The sequence below is a fragment of the Spermophilus citellus genome (assembly GCF_964194105.1).
Source record: "Spermophilus citellus genome assembly, chromosome: 18".
Lineage (NCBI taxonomy): Eukaryota > Metazoa > Chordata > Mammalia > Rodentia > Sciuridae > Spermophilus > Spermophilus citellus.
Genome location: NC_138200.1, coordinates 15,007,514 through 15,028,026, shown reverse-complemented (window position 1 = coordinate 15,028,026; position 20,513 = coordinate 15,007,514). Strand labels below are relative to the sequence as shown.

At 52.6% G+C, this 20,513-nt stretch overlaps 1 protein-coding gene across 1 annotated transcript; it reads left to right on the top strand.

The window, feature by feature from the left end:
• Positions 1–4,714: 4,714 nt before the first annotated feature.
• Positions 4,715–18,527, top strand: ACP7 (acid phosphatase 7, tartrate resistant (putative); the record flags this gene model as incomplete). The annotated part of the gene is made up of 12 exons (XM_081275327.1): positions 4,715–4,832; positions 12,160–12,360; positions 12,577–12,759; positions 13,624–13,747; positions 13,979–14,041; positions 14,140–14,254; positions 14,331–14,438; positions 14,521–14,578; positions 14,661–14,728; positions 14,822–14,893; positions 17,314–17,451; positions 18,462–18,527. The coding sequence occupies 12 exons, from the start codon at positions 4,715–4,717 to the stop codon at positions 18,525–18,527; spliced, it is 1,314 nt and encodes a 437-aa protein (XP_081131453.1).
• Between the last annotated feature and the right edge of the window lie 1,986 nt (positions 18,528–20,513).

The following is a 20,513-nucleotide window of genomic DNA, read 5'->3' as shown; positions in this document are numbered from 1 at the left end:
GAAAAATTAAAATCCCTACCTCACACCATACACAAAAGTCACTTCCAGATGGATTGCCAACCGACATGGAATGCAACATGGTAAAGCTCTAGGAAAATAACGTAAGAGAACATGGGCACAGTGGTGTACTCCTGTGGTCCCAGCAGCTCAGGAGGCTGAGGCAGGAGGACTGTGAGTTCAAGGCCAGCCTCAGCAACTTAGCAAGGCCCTGAGCAACTTACCGAGACCCTTTCTCAAAATAAAAGATAAAAAGGGCCAAGGATGTGGCTCAGTGGTTAAGTGCCCCTAGGTTCCATCCCCAGTACCATGAAAAGAAAGAAAGAAAGAGGCATTAACAGCACATAAACTGACAAATGGCTTGTATGCAGAACATGTAAAAATGGACAACTCAACAGAAACCAGCCGAGACACTTGAACCAGCACATCACAGAAAAAACAAAAGGACAGACAGAAGGCCAATGTGGAAAAGAAAGACCTTCTATGTCCTGACTCATGGGAAACGCAAATTAAAATGACAGTGAGCTGCCACCTCACGCCTACCAGGATGACTTAAAGAGAGACAGCCGACAATGCCAACATTGTCCTCGAGGGCCCAAAGCGATGGAAATGTCCCCAGGGGGCTGGTGGGAGAGAGATTGTTACAATGACCTTGGAAAACTTTTGGGTGGTATCCACTAGAGATGGACAGGCATAGACCACAGGACTCAGGCATTCTGTCCAGGAGAAGTGTGTGTGTGTGTGTGTGTGTGTGTGTGTGTGTGTGTGTGTTCACCCACAGAATCTGCTCTAGAATGTTAAGAACAGAAGCAAACACGGATCCCCACTGCCTGGTGGATAAATAAATAGACCAGGGAATATGCACACAATGGATACTACTTGGCAACCAGGAGGAATGGATTGCATTTATCAGTCCAACCCAGATGAATTTCACAACAGTCATGCCGCGGGAGAGAAGTCAGCCCACGAGTCCACACTGTTACCCTGTGCAAAAAAAAAAAAAAAAAAAGGCAAAAATGGAACTACCGTGGATCGGGAGTCATACCTAGGTAGGAAAAGCAAAGTCAGGTCAACGTTGGCAAAGTAAGTTTCTCCACATGGAGGGAGAAAGTAGTACCTGGGAAGGGTCAGGAGGGGGCTGGGGAGGTGGAATTTCTGCCTGGATGATTGTCACACAGGTGTGCTCACCTTATTGTACTCATTCAATGGGACACTTATGTTTTGGGTTCTTTTCTGTCTGTATGTCATATTTCATAATTTAAGAAAGTTTAACTGGGCACGGTGGCACAGGCCTGTAATCCCAGTGACTTGGGAGGCTGAGGCTGGAGTTCAAGGCCAGCCTCAGCAACTTATCAAAACCCTAAGCAACTTAGTGAGACCCTTTCTCAAAATGAAAAATAAAAAGGGCTGGGGGGTGTGTCTCAGCAAAGTGCCTCTGGGTTCAATCCCCAGTACCAAAAAAAAAAAAAAAAAAAAGAAAGAAAGTTTAAATGAATTAGAAAAGTAGGCTCAAGTGGTGGTGATGAGTTGTCTGGGGTTTAACCATAATTGGAAGGGATGTAGGATACTTGCTCTGTGCTAGGCACTGTTCCAAGTGTTTCATATCTATTACTTTATTTAATCCTACAACAATCCTTTGAGGTAGTTACTGTTATTATCCCCTCTTAACAGATGGGGAAACTGAGGCATCATGAGGCTAAATCACTTGCCTAAGGCAGTCCTGCTCTAGCTATCTGGCCCCAGAGTAGATGCTCTGGTCACCACCCCAAGATTATAGCAAGACCTGGGGGCCGAGTCCCACTCCACCACACAAGGCCCAGCCAGTGACTCCAATGGGGCCCTTGAACTTGGGCTGGTGGGTGGACTTCCAGGGCCACAAGTACTTGGATAGGAGAAAAAAAAAAAAAACCCTTCATCGAGTTTGCTTTTATTATCCTTCAACTGGATAGCCTTAAAATGCGGTCTGGAATCTCTATGGGTTCCCCAAGATCTTTTTTAGGGGTTCATATGTTCATAATGATATAAAATGTCTTTGTCTCTTTCATTCTTCAAAGGCTCCTGTGACGAGACCGTCCCTCCGAGGGCTTTTGGAATGTATGCATGCCTGTGCTTATTTTATTTCTTTCTCTATTTTAGTTTTCTACAGAGTCAATAGTAACAGACGTGACCACAATATAAAAAAGTTCATAAGTTTTCAGAGTGACACTTCTGAGAGCCTTTGCTGTCCTTGAACTTCAGCGCGTCCTCCTGGGGTGAGGAACTCGGGGACCATGGGATTATTTGCAGGCTTTGTCCTTCGAGGAACTTACAGGGGGTTTTGAATCTATTACAGCCATTAGGGCGTCTCAAACGTCTTCCATGCACATCAAAACTTCTAAGTCACCTTATTCCTTTGGGCCTGCCACCCGAGTGACGTTAAATGCATTAATAAATAAACACATGACATATTTGTTTTAAAAATATTTGTCTGTCTGTAATCAGCATGGTGTCTCTGTAACTCTCTGTGTTTGGTTTACACGTGTAAAAACATGATCTTGAGAAGGGCTGGCCAGCTTGCCACAGGCGCTTTTAGCACAATGACAGTTAAGAATCTGTCCTGGGGAGACCATCAGAAAAATAAATAAATAAAACAAGGGGTGGTGTCATGACGGAGCCCACAGTAGTGGTGGTTAGAGGTTCTTGAGTCTGAGATGCTTTTCTTTATATTTTAAGGTGCTAGGGGCACCATGTAAGGTGGGTGCAGAGGGTGGGGGCACAAACCTGCAGAAGATTCCTCTGCAGTTCAAGTCTCAAGTTGCCTGTCTAGGATTCTGGGTGCTGGTCAGCCACAGAAACCCACACTCTGAACTTACAAAAAGGGGAGTGAGGTCATTGTAGCTGCAGACAAGAAGGGGTACAGAGGGGCTGGGGAGATGGCTCAGTTGGTAGAGTGCTTGCCTCACATGCTCAAGGCCCTGGGTTCAATTCCCAGTACCCCAAGAAAAGGGGGGGGTGGATCTTTTCTGCATATTTTGGTGACAAACAGCCCCAACATTCAAATAGCTCACAAAGGTTTGCGGAATTCACGCATTCATACTAGTAAAAATACCAGGCTTAGGATGCACTTGAACCCTCTGCCATCCCTGGCACGGCAAAAACCGAACCTATATCTGGTTTGTATCCAGTCCTTACTGAGCCAGGCCGGATTTCCAGCATCAACTTGTTTAATTCGCACAGCAGCCCGGGGGTTATGAACTATTATCACCTCCTTTTTACAGGTGAGAAAACAGAAGTTCAGAGAAGTTGAGTAACTCCCTAGTGCGCACAGCTCAGAGGCGGCACTGACATTCCAAGGGGGTCTGAGGAGGAGTCCGCGCACTAAGTTCAGAAAGGGAAGAAGCCCCAAGGAATTTCGAGAAAGATGTCGCGGGCTGGGCTGGAGCGGCCGGGGATTCCCCGGTGCCCACCCACCTGGGTACCCGGGGACGGGGCATCGCCGGGCGGGGGCGGGTGTATGTACCTGGGGCTCCGCAGCTGGGCGGTGGGGTGCGTGGGGGGACGAGCGCAGCCTTACCTGTCCCGGAGCTAACCCGGTGTCCGGCTGGGAGTAGTGGCGACTCGCGCTGTGCCTTTCTGGGTCCTCTTTCCTGTGCCCCACCCTGGGGGGCGGGCGGGCGTGGGGAGCCAGGGACCGGCCCGACCTGTGGGACCCGGGGCCCCAGCTGTCTGGGGAGCCGGTCACCCCGAGGCAACCAGTCCTTCCGGGGCTGGGACAACTGTGGGCGGCGGGAACCCAGCTGGGCGCCTGCAAGCTCTGCAAGCTCATAAATAGTGCGGCGACACTGGTGGCCGAGACCAGCGTGCGTGCAGCCGGCGCCCGCGAGGGTGAGCCGGGGTCCCCGAGGGCGTCCCAGTCCCAGCCGCCCGCCTTCGGGGGGACGGTTTCAGCCCCGATCAGCCCCAGATTGTCCCCGGGGAACCGGAGAGAGCCCTGGGGACAGAGAGGGAGGACGGAGAGGGCCGGGCGACAGCTGGGGGGAAGGACGAAGGCGGGAGGACAGCGGCACCAAGGCAGGATGGGGTGCGGGGGGCCAGGGGAGAGGCTGGCTTCGTGAGCGACCCGGTGATGGAGCGAGGGAGAGGGTCACTGAGACCGAAATGGAAGGCTGAGGACCGGGGCCAGCGGCGGGGTCCCTGGGGACGGGTGGGACACTAGGAATCTGGGCAATAAGGCCGAGGAGGCTGCGTTGCTCGAAGCTGGGGATGGGGAGCCAGGGGCACCCCACCACGCTGGGCGCCACCCTGTCCCCAGCCCCCTCCAGCTGTGAACTAGGGCCGAGCGCGGCCCCGGCAATGGGCGGTCCAGGGTTCAAATCCTCTCAGCTCCATCACGTCCTGGCCCTGCCACTGAGTCACCCGGTTGCTCAGTGTCCTCTCGGTGATAGGACGGTGCTCGCCGCGGCCACCTCCTCCTAGGAATGCGGGAGGCGTCCCGGGTGCACCTGTGCTCAGTGCCCAGCGCGTCGCCAGGCTCAGAGCCTTGCGCTCGGCTCCCGCTGACGGGTCTCCTCTCCCTCCAGCATCTGGATCACCAGCGCCTAGGAGGACCCCCTGCCACCCTCCCTCCGTCCAGAGGAGGGACCGGCCGACGCCACTGCCCTGCGGGAGCCCCTTCTCTCCACCCCTGCTCCCTCCCGCGGTCCCTGCCTGCCCGCCTGGTCCCCAGCATCCCCCAACCATGAGCCCCCGCTGTGGCTGCTGCACCTGCTGCTGGCTCCTCCTCCTCTCCTTGGGAGTCCAGCGGGCCCCAGGATACCCCAGCGCTGCCCCAGAGCAAGTCCATCTGTCCTACCCAGGTAAGTGTCCAGGGGTCCTGGCGATGAGTCTCCAGTGAGGCCCTGCGGTGCTTCCTTGGCTGGGGGGCAGGAAATCTGCGCTGAGTGCTGTGGACCCTGAGGCTACTGGCTGTTTCCTCCCTGGCCTCAGTTGTCTATCTCTGTGAAATGGGTCTACCAGCGGCCCCGCCTCTGGCTGTGTGGGAAATGACGGCGGTGTCCACCCCATCCTGGGTGCTCTCCTGCTCTCCAAAGGGGGCTGCTGCTGCCCGTGCTCACTGTGTCGCTATTGTATCTTCCGGACCTGGTGTGTTAGTGTACAGTAGGCCCTAAGATCCATTGTGGAGGAAACTTCTAATGCCCCCACCCCCCCAAAAAAAAAAAGTACTGGGATTGAACCTAAGGCCTCTACCACTGAGCCACATCTCCAGCCTTTTTTTTTTTTTTTTTTTTTTTTTTTGAGACAGGGTCTCTCCTGCCTCAGCCTCCTGAGTGGCTGGGATTACAGGCATGTGCTTCCTCACCAACTCCTCCTTATCCTGAGTGGAGCAGTCACAGGGGCACATGTCTTTAATCCCAGAGACTCAGGAGGCTGAGACAGGAGGATCTCAAGTTCCAGGCCAGCCTGGGGCTCAGTCCCTGGGCATCAAATCCTGGTACCAAAAATAATTAATTAATTTTAAAAAGGAAATGTGTGAAATCTTGTAATCTGAACCTTCTGCATCCATACCACCTGGTTTTGAATCTCAGTTTTGCTACTTACCTGCTGTGTAGTCTTGGGCAAGTGACTTAACCTCTCTGGACTCGGACTCCTCATCTGGACAATGGAGTAATAGGAGAATGACTTTGTGGTGAGTCCCTGTGGAGTGGCAGAAGTGAGCCTGGCATGCAGCAGTGATTGGTGCACGTTTTTGTCTCAGGACAATGCTGAAGATGATTGAGAACCTGGGAGAGCTTTACTTTACATGAGCTATGTCTATCAGCATTCACCAAACTAGAAATGGGAACTGCAGCCGGGGCTTGGCTCCGTGGTAGAGCACTTGCCTAGCACATGCGCCCCTTTGGTTCCCCCCCAAAAGCTGAGACATTTAAAAATATTTATTAAGTCATTTAAAATGAATAAGAACAAACACCTTCTATATTAGTATAAATGACTTTTTTTTTTTTTTTTTTTTTTTTTGGTACTGGGGATTGAACTCAGGGGCACTTAGCCACTGAGCCACATCCCAGCCCTATTTCATATTTTATTCAGAGACAGTGTTTTTCTGAATTGCTCAGAGCTTGGTTAAACTGTTGAGGCTGACTTTGAACTGCAACCTTCCTGCCTCAGCCTTCTGAGCTGCTGAGATTATAAGCATGAGCCAGGGGGGATACGGGCATGTACCACCGCACCTGGCTAAGTGACATTCTTTTTTTTTTTTAAAGAGAGAGTGATAGAGGAGAGAGAGATAGATAGAGAGAGAGAGAGAGAGAGAGAGAGAGAATTTTTAATATTTATTTTTTAGTTCTCGGCGGACACAACATCTTTGTTGGTATGTGATGCTGAGGATCGAACCCGGGCCGCACGCATGCCAGGCGAGCGCGCTACTGCTTGAGCCACATCCCCAGCCCGAAAGTGACATTCTTAATGAAAAAAAAAAAAATCCAGAAAATTCTATTTTGCCAAAAAAGAAACATAATAAGGACGAGGACAGTGGAATTGACTTAAATCTTTTATTCTGTCTTTTTCTTTTCTTTTCTTTTTGTGGTATTAGGAATTGAACCCAGAGGTGCTCTACCACTGAGTGACATCCCAATCCTTTATTATTATCATTATTATTATTAGGCTGGCTTCAAATTTGCAGTCCTCCTGCCGCAGGCCCCCAGTAGCAGGGGTCACAGGCGTGCCACTGTTCCCAACTAGATTTACACCTTTTAAAAGTCTGGCTGAACAGGTGACAACCAGATTTTCCCTCAATCTGCTCCTCTCCCAGTTTTTGGTGGTGCCTTGGTGCAGATGAGGTAGGTGAAGGAGATCTGGTCTCACTAGGCATGTGGCTGAAACAGGGAGGGAGAGTTCAGTAGGAGTTTCAGATAATTGTGGCTAGTTTTTCTTTGGTACTGCACCCAAACACAACATAAGTTTTTAAAAATTTATTTAGTCTTCAATGAACACACAGTATCTTTATTTATTTTTATGTGGCACTGAGGAGCGAACCCAGTGCCCCGCACATGTGAGGCAAGCGCTTTACCACTGAGCTACAGCCCCAGCCCCAAGTTTTTCCTTATTTTGAATAAAAATTTATAAAGGATTTTATTTTGAAGTAATTATAGACTTTCAAAAGAGTTTCAAGGGGTGTCTGGACTTCTTCTCTGCCCTGCATCCATCTTCCCCTCAGGGGACTCTCTTCCATCACCCCAGCCCTGTCAAGGCTCAGGCATGCCCATGGGTGCCATGTTGTTAGTGAACTTCTGGGCTCCACCTCTGCCTTTACTCTAATCCATAACCCCAGCCCCTCCCGGCATCTATTTCTACCCGTGATGGTTCCTCAGTCTTTTCTTGTTTTTAAGTCCTTGACTCCCCCAACCCCTGCTTTTTCCTGATTGAGACAGATTCTCACTATGTTGCCCAGGCTGGCCTTGAACTCCTGGGCTCAATCGATCCTCCTGCCTCAGTTTCCCCAGTAGCTGGGACTAAATACGACACCACTGCACCCGGCTCCTTGACACTTTTTTTTTTTTTTTTTTTTTTTTTGGTGCCAGGGATTGAACTCAGGGAGCCACACCCCCAGCCCTATTTTGTATTTTTTTAAAATTTAGAGACAAGGTCTCCCTGAATTGCTAATCACCTTGCCATTGCTGAGGCTGCCTTTGAACTTGTGATCCTCCTGTCTCAGACTCCTGAGCCACTGGGATTCCCAGCATGCGCCACTGCGCCTGGCTCAGGTTAATCTTTTAACTAATTTATTTTGAATGTCATATATAAATGTTGTATTTAGGAGGTTTGAATCTGAACCTCAGAATGGTCTGTAGATTTTTTTTTCATTGAGACATAAGATCTGGATATCTTTAAGGGGCACATTGTGAGAATTTGATACATGTATATAATGTATAATCATCAAATCAGGATAATAAGCACCTTCATTTCTTTAATGATGACTATCATAATTTTAGATTTAATAGTGGTTTCCAAAAATATTACAGAGAATTCCCATTCCCCACCCCCACTCATTCCCTGTCTGTGAGCACCTTGTGTAATCATGGTACAATGACAAAAACCTTTTTTTTTTTTTTTTTGACAAAAACCAGTGCAGGCTCTTCCTGCATTCCAATTCCAGATTATATGATCTGGAGTCAGACTCTTCAGTTTCATGAGCCTCAATTTACTTCTTTATAAAATAAGAGTGACAACAGGGACTACATAACACCCATAACAGCTTTATAACAGGACCTATACTCAACCTATACTTGCTCCAGAAAAATGGAGCCAGGCACAGCTGGGTGCATATTTAGTCCCAGCTACCTGGGAGGCTGAGGCAGGAGGATTGCTCAAGCCCAGGAGTTGGAGGCCAGCCTGGGCAACATAGCAAGCTCAAAATAATTTAAATTAAATTAAATTAAAAAAAAAAAAGACAACAAAACAGGAAACCAAGGCGTACAGGGCCCTCGACCTGCTGCAGGCCTGGTTCTGAGTTCACGAACTCCCCTAAGTCTGTGCTGTTGCAGGATCCAGTCCCTGATCTCATGCTACATTTTGTGGCTCCGCCTCCTGAGCCCCGTCCAATCTGTCAGTTTCTCGCTCCTCTGTGTTTGTGATCTGGGTATTTTTGAGTAGGATCAGGTATTTTGCAAGACGCCCCTCATTCTGAGTTTGTCTGGTGTCTCCTGATGGTGAATGAGGTTGTGGATTTCAGGCGACACTCCCATAGACGAGCTCTAGCAGCCCTTTCTCTGATTGATAGCAGAGGGTCCCTGATGTGGGCGTGGCTTTTGGCTGCCACCGCTGCTGTTGACCTTGACGGCTTGGTTAAGGAGACAGATGCCTGCTGGCTTTCTCCACGGTAAAGTCATTATTCTCCTCTTCACAGTTAATAAATGGCTTGAGGGAGCAGCTCAAGACTCAGAAATCCTATTCTCCCCCAGTGTTCACCCACTAATTTTAGTATCAATCAGTGGATTTTGTCTGCAATAATTATTAGTGTGGTGCTTGCCTAACTGTGATAATTTTCTCATTCTCTCTTTCTACCTAATTGAACTGTTAGTATAAGGAGGAGTGGTCCCTCCCTCCTCCGTTTATTCAATTATTTATTCCTATCATGGACTCATGGGTATTTCTTATTTTTCTTTTCCTTTTTCTTTTTGTGTTTTTGTTTTGTTTTGTTTCGTTCTGAGGATTAAACTCAGGGGCACTTAGCCACTGAGTCACATCCACAGCCCTATTTTATATTTTATTTAGAGACAAGGTTTTTCTGAGTTGCCCAGGGCCTTGCTAAGTTGCTGAGGCTGGTTTTGAATTCGAGATCCTCCTGCCTCAGCCTCCCAAGCTGCTGGGATTTTAGACGTACACCACTGCGCCTGGCTCATGGATCTTTATTTTATTCCATAAGTGAATTCCAATGCTATTGTTAATTATTCTTTGGCTCACAGTGTCCTGGATTTGGTCCTTTGAGATTGCTCCTGATTGGCTTCTGTGTTCTTTCTTTCTAACAACACCCCCCACCCCCCCCACCCCCCACCCCCGTTTTGAGCAGTTCCTCAGTTTCTGACACCATAAATGAGTTCCTGCCTCTTCCTGGGAATTACCTATTCTCCAGCGAGTCCAAACTCCTTTTACTGGAGAATGGGTATTTAGACACCAGTCTCAGCACCAGGTGTGTGCTCACTGGGCCTGGGGTCACTGGTTCATCTCTCTCAATAAGCAGAGCAAGGCGGTCCCTGTGGACAAACACGCACACCGCACATCTAGACGTCTGTATTTGTCTGTGTCAATATCCACACCACGAGCTCCTGCTGATACCTCTGATTTCCACCTAATACCGGGGTTTAACTGAACCAACCCCTTTCCTTACTTGCAATCTCTTTCTCCAACACCAAGGAGCCTGACTCTCCCTCCCACCCACGTGCCTGTTCCATCTTAGTGTATATGAAGCAGCCTCAGCAAAGACACCGGTCCCCCTGGCCCCGTTATTCTCCTCCCCTACTCCCTTGAGTGCGTTGTACTAGTCATTTTTTGATGTCACAAGGGCCACGTGTTAGTGTTTATATTTCATATTGGGTTCCTTCCACACGCTGCGTGGGCTTATTTATTTATTTACTCATAGTATTTATTTTTTTAGTTGTAGTTGGACACAATACCTTTATTCCCTTCATTTATTTATATGTGGTGCTGAGGATCGAACCCAGGGCCTTGCATGTGCTAGGCGAGTGCTCTACCACTGAGCCACAATCCCAGCCCAGATCATACTCTTAAGCCATTTTTTAAAAAATTTAATTGTATGTCCTGGAAATCATGCCATGACAGTGCATAGAGCTTCTTCTTCTTTGTGTGTTGTACTAAAGATTGAATCCAGGGCCTAGCATATGCTGAGCAAGCACTCCACCACTGAGCCACATCCCCAGCCCTATTTATCTTTTGAGACAGGGTCTCACCAAGTTGCTGAGGCTGGACTTGAACTTATGATCCTCCTGCCTCAGCCTCCCGAGCCTCTGGGATTACAGACAGGCATCTCAGCGCCAGCTCCTCATTCACGTTTGCCTCACTGCGTGGGTGGTGTTGAGGCTCCCTCCCATCCACTGGCATTTAGGTTGTTTCTGGAAGTTTACAATGACAACGAGTGCTGCCACCGCTGACCCTGTGCACGCACACTTTCGTGTGCTGGAGGAAGAGCCCAGTCCGCAACATTATGCCAGACCATCTGGTATTTTGACACCTTGACTTGGTTGCTGACATTTAAGAATTGGAAGCTACCACTTAAAAACCCGAATTTGCATATCTATCTATATTGTATGCTCCCGGGAGATAAAAGAAATCTCTGTGTAAAGATTTACTCTAGAAGTTGATAGGTTTGGTGGCGCCCCGCCAGTTCCTGCCTGGCAGCTCTCCAGAGCTGAGCCACCGCTGTCTCTCTTGGAGAGGACGGGTTCCACAGTTTGAGCATGCTCCGATGCCTGCGGCCTTACAGCTGGCCCTTGTCCCCGTTTATATCACCTCCCTGGCCTCCAGACATCTGTGTTGGCATCTCTCGGATGGCATCACGTGTGTGCAATATTTAGTTAGCACAGAGCCGTGCACAGTGAAGAATATTGATAACGATATTCATTTAACCCTGACTATATCAGGCATTGTTTCAAATGCTTGGCTTCCAGTCTCAGTAGCCACCAGTGATTGGTTCTAGAACCTTCCATGAACACCAAAGCCTGCTGATGCTCATGCCCAAGTCATCCAGTGGCACAGTCTTTGCACATAACCTCTGTGCCTCTACCCGTGCACTTTAACTCCTCCCTAGATCACGTACAATACCTAACACAACACAAATGACTGCTCACTGAGTTGTTTGAGGAACCAGGCCAAGGGAAGACACTCTGTGTGTTTACTACTGACTCATTATCCCCCCCCCCCGAATATTTTGAACGCACAGTTAGTTGAGGGTCAAAAAGGATGTGGAAATCAAAGACAAGGAGGGCTAATTTATTTTATTTTATTTTATTTTATTTTATTTTTAAAGAGAGAGTGAGAGAGGGGAGAGAGAGAGAGAGAATTTTGAATATTTATTATTATTTTTTTTTTAGTTCTCGGCGGACACAACATCTTTGTTTGTATGTGGTGCTGAGGATCGAACCCGGGCCGCACGCATGCCAGGCGAGCGCGCTACCGCTTGAGCCACATCCCCAGCCCCTAATTTATTTTAAAACATATATTTTTAGATGTCAATGGACCTTTATCATATTTATTTATATGCGGTGCGGAGCATGGAACCCAGGGCCTCACACATGCTAGACAAGGGCTCTATTAGATATATTAAATATATAAGTGCTCTATTATATATACTAAGCTTATCTTTAGTATTTATTTTTTAGTTATAGGTAGATGCAATATCTTTATTTATTTCTGTGTGGTGCAGAGGATGGAACCAGTGCGCCACCACTGAGCCACGTCCCCAGCCCCCTGTACATCTATTTTTTCATCTAAGCTTCCTAACGACCTTGCAGGGGACCTGGTATCGTCACTCCGTTTACACCCAGGGGAAGCGGGGCTGGGGCGGCGTGGCGACCTGGTGTTGTACCTGGGCAGCTCCCGGGTCCTTAGCCGACGGCTCTGCCCGCGCCCCTCGTGCCACCACCCAGGCCCCTGACCCGTGCCCTCCCGCAGGTGAGCCGGGCTCCATGACGGTGACCTGGACCACGTGGGTCCCCGCGCCGTCCGAAGTGCAGTTCGGGCTGCAGCCGTCGGGGCCCCTCCCTCTGCGCGCGCGGGGCAGCGCGCGGCCCTTCGTGGACGGCGGCATCCTGCGGAGGACGCTCTACATGCACCGGGTGACGCTGCGAGGGCTGCTGCCGGGGGCTCAGTACGGTGAGCGCCCCGAAGGCTGGGGTCCCCGAGGGTGGAGGCCCCGGGTGGGGACGGGAGCGCACCGATGATGCCCATGGGCCGTGGCCGGGCGGGCTGGTCACCCTGCGCACCGCGCCCCCCTCGCCGGGCACCGGGACGGAGCCGAGGAGGGCAGGGGCCTCCCCTGTCACCCGGCCTGGGGCGATGCGCTGACCGTGGCCTTTCTCGTCCCCGCAGTTTACCGCTGTGGCAGCGCCCAGGGCTGGAGCCGGCGGTTCCGCTTCCGAGCCCTGAAGAACGGGGTCCACTGGAGCCCCCGCCTGGCTGTGTTTGGGGACCTGGGGGCCGACAACCCCAAGGCCTTCCCCCGGCTGCGCAGAGACACCCAGCAGGGCCTGTTCGATGCCGTTCTCCATGTGGGTGAGGCATCGGCCCGGGCGCTGGGGACGCAGGGGCGCCCGGGAGAGGGACAGGGAGGAGGCTGGCCAGGAGGTGGTGTCCGAGGGTCACCAGCCTGCCCAGGTCACAGTCCCAGCTCGGCCCTGTAGGGTGAGAGATTTTTCCCTGTATAATAATGAAAATAGGTCGGGCCTGGTGGCCCCGCAGGTCACCCCACCGACTCAGGAGGCCGAGGCAGGAGGATCGCAAGTTCAAAGCAGCCTCAGCAAGTTAGCGAGGCCCTAAGCAGCTCAGCGAGACCCTGTCTCTAAATAAACTATTTAAAAAGGGCCTAGGAATCAACAACAAGCCAAGGTGCTGCCCCCCAAGTCACCGACCCTAGGGGGTCAGGGCTGGAAGATGGCGTGGGCCCTGCGTGGTTCACAGCACCAGCTCTGCAGTCGGGTCCCCTGATTGGACTCCTGGCTCTCACTCCGCAGCCATGTGGCCCGGAGCCTCAGTTTCCCCATTTGTCACAGGGACAGTAGGACACCCCCTTCTGGGGATGTTTGGAGGTCGGAGTGACCAGGTGTGCCAGGCATTTGGAGCTGAGCTTGGTACACAATCATCCCCAAACTCTATGTGTACTGATGTCATTGTTGATCTGGGAGGGGACAAGTGGCAGACAGAGATGGGGGCTGGCGTGATCAGACAGCATTGTCCTGAGGGGGCTCGGGGACCAGAGCATGTGCGGTGGGTTGGGCTAGGGATCTGGGAACGGGGATGACTCGGGGCCAGGGGTGTCACAGCTCCCCCCAGCCACCCTGAACCACCAGGTCAGCTCTCGGTTCTGGCCAATGCAGAGCCCCGTTGGTCCTGACTCTCTCCCTGCCACTTGGCCCCCAGGAGACTTTGCCTACAACATGGATCAGGACAACGCACGCGTCGGAGACAGGTTCATGCGGCTCATTGAACCCGTGGCTGCCAGCTTGCCGTACATGACGTGCCCTGGGAATCACGAAGAACGCTAGTGAGGATCGAGGGCTGTAGGGGTGGCAAGGGCTGGGTCAGTGAAAATGCTTCGTCCTTCTTAGTGTCTCACCTTAGTTCCTCATGCTGCTGTGTCCCATTTGTAGTGGCCAAAAAAACAGGAGATGAGGGGTGGGCTGGGAGCTGGACTCTGGGTCTGACAGTGCAGAGGTGGGCTTGGGGCTGCAGCTCCCAGACCCTCATCCTCACCCTCTGACTTGCTTTTTTCTAGCAACTTCTCTAACTACAAGGCCCGATTTAGTATGCCAGGGGACAATGAAGGCCTGTGGTACAGGTAATCTGGGGAGAGCTGGCGGGTTGGCCTTGTTCCCCTGAAGGACCAGAGGTGCAGAGGAGACCCCCAGCCCTGACCCCTGCCCTTTGACCCCACAGCTGGGACCTGGGCCCCGCCCACATCATCTCCTTCTCCACCGAGGTGTATTTCTTTCTGCATTACGGCCGCCACCTGGTCCAGAGGCAGTTCCGCTGGCTGGAGAGCGACCTCCAGGTAGGTGGGTGGAGGCCCCGTTGTGCCCGGGCTGGTCTCCTCTCTTCCTCGGCCTCACCCGGGCCCTTCTCTCTAGAAAGCCAATAAGAACCGGGCGGCGAGGCCATGGATCATCACCATGGGCCACCGGCCCATGTACTGCTCCAACGCCGACGTGGATGACTGCAGGTGGCATGAAAGCAAGGTGAGGACCTGGGGCAGGGCGGGGCAGGCAGCCAGGTGGCACCGCAGCCTGGGTCCCCCTCACGGCCTGCGCATCCCCCCAGGTCCGCAAAGGCCTCCACGGCAGGCTGTACGGGCTGGAGGATCTCTTCTACAAATACGGTGAGTGACCCTTGCCACCCCCTGGCCCAGCCCCACCCCCGCCCGCCCCACTCAGGGCCCTGACCCCATCTTCCCGCGTCAGGAGTGGACCTGCAGATCTGGGCTCACGAACACTCCTATGAGCGACTGTGGCCAATTTACAACTACCAGGTGAGGTTCCTGGACAGACGGCCCAGGACCCTCGGGCTGAGGTCAGTGTGGTCACAGCCCCTGGACATGCCCACCCTCCTGTCCCTTCTCCAGGTGTTCAATGGCAGCCTGAAGTTTCCCTACACCAACCCACGAGGCCCTGTCCACATCATCACAGGATCCGCGGTGAGCCCCCGGGGACAGGGGCCTTGCTCTTTCCCCTTTGGATATATGTATATATATATATTTCTTTTCTTTTTTTTTCCCCTGGTACTGGGGATTGGACCCAGGAAGGCTCTTCCTCTGAGCCACATTCCTCAGCCTTTTTTTTTTTTTTTAATTTTAAGACAGAATCTCACTAAATTGCTGAGGCTGGCCTCGAACTTGCAATCCTCCTGCCTCATCCTCCTAAATCGCTGGGATTACAGGCGTGCACCGCCGTGCCCAGCAAGAGGGCTTATTTTTAAAGTCGATTCTTACAAGCGATTAAGATCAAAGTCAGACTACTGGGGATCAAAATTCAAACGGTGCAGAGGGCAGGAGGTGAGCCTTGGCCGCCACGCCCCCCCCCCCTGCTGTTCTCAGCCGGGTCTCTTGGGTGGCATTTGAAGCTGTCCCTGCATATAGAAATGAGTAATGTCGAGACTGAGACGTGTTCTCAGATCGCCACTTTGCAAAGAGGACCTGGATCACGCTCAGACCCGGGGTTCTCTTGGTGCACATCAGCATTACCCAGGGAGCTTTTACAACTCAAAGCCTGGGCCCGCCCCAGACAAAACATGGGTCTTTGAGGGCGGGACCCTGACCTCAGACACACCTTGGAGCCACCACCTGGAAGAGGAAATAGCTGGTTACCAGGGTCTGCTGGCTTCTCGTCCTCCTCCCAGCCTCGGCCCATAGTGGTCACTATTCTGACCTTCCTCAGCAGGGATTGCTTTTTTGTCTCATTTGATTGATGGATGGACAGAGTGCTGGGGACTGAACCAGCAGCCTGTACCTCTGAGCTCCATTTATTATGTTCCGACACACAGTCCTGCCAAGTTGCTGAGGCTGGCCTTGAACTTGCCATCCTCCTGCCTCAGCCTCCCAGGTCGCTGAACTGGGCTCCTTTCATTTCCAACTGTGACGTGATCTCAGACGTTCGGGCTGAGAGGTTGCAAACATGACATAGGATGTTCTATGTGCCCTTCGCCGAGATTTCCCCAAATTTGAGCCTTTAGCCTCATTTGTGTTAATCTTACCCCGTCTCCTCTTAAGTACTATTTTTAGATCCATTCAAGAGTACACTGCAGGACTGGGCTAGGGCTCAGGGGTAGAGCGCGGGCCTGGCATGGGTGAGGCCCTGGGTTCCATCCCCAGCACCCCATAAAAATAAATAAGTAAAGGTTTTATGTTCATCTACAACTTAAAAAAAAAAAGAAAGTTGCAGACATGAATTCCTTTTACCCACCTGTGTTTCCTTTAACAAAGGACATTCTCTCTCATCACTCAGTGTGATGAGCAAAGTCAAGTCGTTAACATGGGTAACACACTGTCACCCAACCTACCGGCCTAATTCAGATGAGCCAATCAAGGCCAAAATAATCCTTCCCCAGCCCAGACCTGGGCCGTGGTCACGCATTGTGTTTAGGTATTTCTCTTTAGCTTCCTCTAATCAGGGACATTTCTCCACTCTCTCTCCATCTTTGGACATTGACAATTTTGAAGATTCTGTGACATTGTTTTGTAGCATATCCTTCAACTCGGGTTTGTCCAACGTTTGCCCATGATTAGATCAAAGTTCTGCATTGTGTGGGGGGGGGTAGGGAGAAAGTAGCAGGGATTGAACTTGGGGGCCCTCAACCACTGAGCCCCATCCCCAGCCCTACTTTGCATTTTATTTAGAGACGGGGTCTCACTGAGTTGCTTAGCGCCTCACTTTTGCCGAGGGTGGCTTTGAACTGGAGATCCTCCTGCCTCAGCCTCCAGAGCCGCTGGGATGACAGGCGTGGGTCTTGGTGCCTGCGAGGTCATGCATTTTTTGGTCACAACAGCAACCCTGGGTTGTCAGCGGGTCCTTCCAGGAAGCAGCGAGGCCTCTTGGACTTCTCTGAGCCTCCTGTTTCCCAGTTGGGCATGCAGCCTGGTCTGAGTGGCTCCTGGTTCTTGCTTCAATCACTTGTCACCAAACGGGGTTCAAAATGAGTCTCCCTCCTCTCCTGTGGAGGCCGCTCCTCTCCTGCATGGGCTCTTCCGCGCCTTGGGCCTGGGGTCTTAGAAAGCTCTCTCAGAAGGTTCCCTGTGTCCGGGGGAGACCCACCGTTTTCTTCTGTTCTTCAAATGGCTTCTGCCCTTCCATGTGCCCAGCTTTGTGGTGGTCACCCCGGGAGTTATCTGAGGGGCCCGGGGCATCTGGGAGGCTGCCTTTGGGACACAGCCGGGTGCTTTTCCAGAAATCTGAAGCCCAGCAGGAGGGAGGCTGGCCAGGCCCATGCGCCCCTGGAACACGGCTGTCAACTGGCTTTGTCTCTCTGGGGGGCAGCAGGGCCTGGCCTGACGGGTCCTTTCTGTTCCTTTGGGTCCTGAACCTGCCCCAGCTCCGCCTCTGACCCGCTCTTCCCCTGCAGGGCTGTGAGGAGCGACTGACCCCCTTTAGCATCTCTCCGGGGCCCTGGAGCGCCCTGCGCCTGAAGGAGTATGGGTACACCCGGCTGCACATCCTCAACGGGACCCACGTCCACATCCAGCAGGTGTCTGACGACCAGGTCAGTGAGGGACGAGTCGTTAGGTCCTGGAACTCAGGAATAAATAAGTCTCAGAGCTCGGGAGGCTGAGGCAGGAGGATCCCGAGTTCAAAGCCGGCCTCGGCAAAAGTGAGGCCCTAAGCAACTCAGTGAGCCCCTGTCTCTAAATAAAATGCAAACTAGGGCTGGGATGGGGTCAGTGGTCGAGGGCCCCTGAGGTCAATCCCCAGGACCAAAAATAAATAAGGAAATAAAATAAGATAAACACTAGAGCTGGAAATCCTGGGTTCAAATCCTGCCTCTGCCTCTGGCTGCCCTGTCCTGATGCTTCCCTCACCAAGTACAGCCGGCACCTCCGCTCAGACTCACACGCCTTGGCCACACAGACGGGGTGTGCTGGGATATACCGGGTGCCTGGACTCCAGGATTTGTGCTCTTTTAAAAAATTATTTTTGGTCCTGGAGATGGAACCCAGGTGCCTTACCACTGAGCTACGTCCTCGGCCCTTTTTATCTTTATTTTGAGACTGGATCTTGGTGAGTTGTTTGGGGTCTCACTAAATTGCTGAGGCTGGCCTCCAACTTGTGATCCTCTTGCCTTAGCCTTCACAGTCATTGGGATTACAGGTGTGCACCACGGTGCCTGGAGTTGAGACTGTGTTCTTAATAACAGCCGCCTCCACTTCCCCAGTACTTGTCGCATCTGGGCTCCCCTTTGGCCCCTGTACAAATATCTCATTTAATCCCCATAGTGTCTATGACAGAGGTTCTTCCACTACCGTCTTTTTCTTTTCCTGGGCTGGGGATGGAGCCCAGGGCTTCGCACAGGCTCACAAGCTCTCTCCCACTGAGCCACTTCCCCCGCCCTCAACTCTCCTTTTCAAATGAGGAAAATATCAACTCAGAGAGGTGCAGCAATTTTTCCAGGGCCACCCAGCCCACCAGGGGCAGGGACAGGCGCTGAGCACAGGCCACTGGCCCTCGGTCCAGGCTTTCAGCCCTCAGAGCCTTTCCTGATTCTGTCCTTTGCAGGATGGGAAGATCGTGGATGACGTCTGGGTGGTGAGACCCCTGGTTGGCCGGAGAATGTACCACTAGGGATGGGGGCCACTGTCATCGGGCACTTGCCACCGTGGACGGTCACAACTGGCCATTGCTGTGACTGGGTGGGGAGTCAGGCAGGTCCCGGCTCCCCTACCCCCTAGAGGCCCTGTGTGTCCTGACGGGGCTGGAGTGTGGGAGCCTGGCTGCAGGGGGACCCGCGTGACAGTGGAGCTGGCCCGGGTCTCGCCTGGCACAGACCCCCTCCTGGGTAGCATCGGGCACCGGCCTCGGGAATAAAAGGCTCCCAGCTGTGGCTCTGGGACAGGGGTCTGTGAGGGTGACCGGGGACAGGAACTCGAGTCCGTCACCTCCACCGAACCTGCCCGCTCTCTGGAGACCGCTCTCCCGCTGGACTGTCAACCTGGGCCCGGGCAGAGCCAGGGCTGCTCCCAGGCAGCTGCACACAGACTCCTTACATGAATGAAGGTCGCCATGCGTCCGGCTCTGGCCAGGGGACACTGGGGACAGCAATGAACCAGCCCCAGTCCTGCCCAGTGGCAGCCCACAGGCAGCAGGGGAACCGTCATCCAACCCAGGTGACCAACGAGGAACGGGGGGACATCACGGAGGGACCAGGGCTGCGAGGTCACGGCTCAAGGCTGAGCTGGTGTCCCCTGTGGGCCAGGCATGTCCCGTCCCGGGCTGAGTGAGGCTGGGGACGTGCCTGGGCCGTGGCGTCCACAGAGGGCAAGGGCCTGGCACTGAAGCCAGATGGAAATTGGATTCAAGTCTCAGCTGTGGTGAAGTGTCACCCCCTTCTCCACTGAGAAGTCCCAACGGGGCTGCTCCAGACATCCCCACCATGGCTGACTTAGGGCTGTCAGCAGAAGAGTCTCTGCAAAAGAGTCCATTGGAGACAAACTTCCTGTTTTCCTGTCGCCCTGTTTTACTTGGTCACTGGCCGGAAGATACCAGCCCTCCAGGTGCTGGACACCCTGTTACTAGTTTTCACAAACATGTATCCAGTGAAGTACTTTGTAGAAATGTGCAAACAAGGCCTCTGGCCTAGGGCTGGGCTTCACAGAGATGTCTACATTCCGAAGAGGAGAGAAGTTACCACCTGGGCTCCATGGTAACCCCTGGCAGGGGAGGAAGGGGAGGAGAAGTCCCCCCTTCTCAGGTGCTGTCCTTGAAGGGTTAACTTGCCCAGAACAGTGAGAGAAAAAGCTGCTTTATGTGAACTTCTGCAGACTGGGAACTTCTGAGCCCCTCCCCTTACACGCTGGGTATAAAACTCCTGAACTCGGGGTTCAGGGGGTTGATTGATGACCGCAGAAGCTGTGCCCCCTGAACTGTGTCCTGCTGTCTCCGGTGCCCTGCCTCGTCTGTCCCTACAACAGGAGCACTTCCTGTGTGACTGGGGGCAAGTGACCCACCCTCTCTGAACTTCTGTTTCTTCATTTGTAAATAAGAATGATATTAAATTCGTGTGACAGTCCTGTATTCCCAAGTCCTCTTTTTCTCGAGCCCCGGGTCCAATTAGCTGTAAATTCTGTGGACTTTGCTTTTAAAATGGACCCAGAATCTCTCCAGTTCTGCCACCTGCCAGCCCGGACCCTGGTCCTGTCTCTATTCACCTCCTGCCCACACCTGGGGCTCCTGCTCTCTCCGTGTCCCTGCTGTTCACCATCCACAGCCAAAGGGACCTGGAGCGCCTGGGTGGGTCATGTTCCCTCCGGCTCAGAGCTGGTCCTGAGATTTGCTCTACTAAATAATAAGCCACAGTCCTCCCGTGGCCCATGCGCCCCGCCCCCTCTCTGTGCTCACCCCCCCCAGGCCAGGATGCTGTCCCCAGGTATCCACAGGGTCCCCTCCCTTCAGGGCTCTGCTCAGCGGTACCTTCCCCATAAGTTCTCCCTGATCACTGGGTCACACGGCCCCCAGCTGGGGTGTGGCTCACAGGAGCACTTGACTCTGTCCCCAGCACCACGAAATCTGAAGACAAAGCCGCCCGACGTCTCCACCCAGCTCTACCTTGTG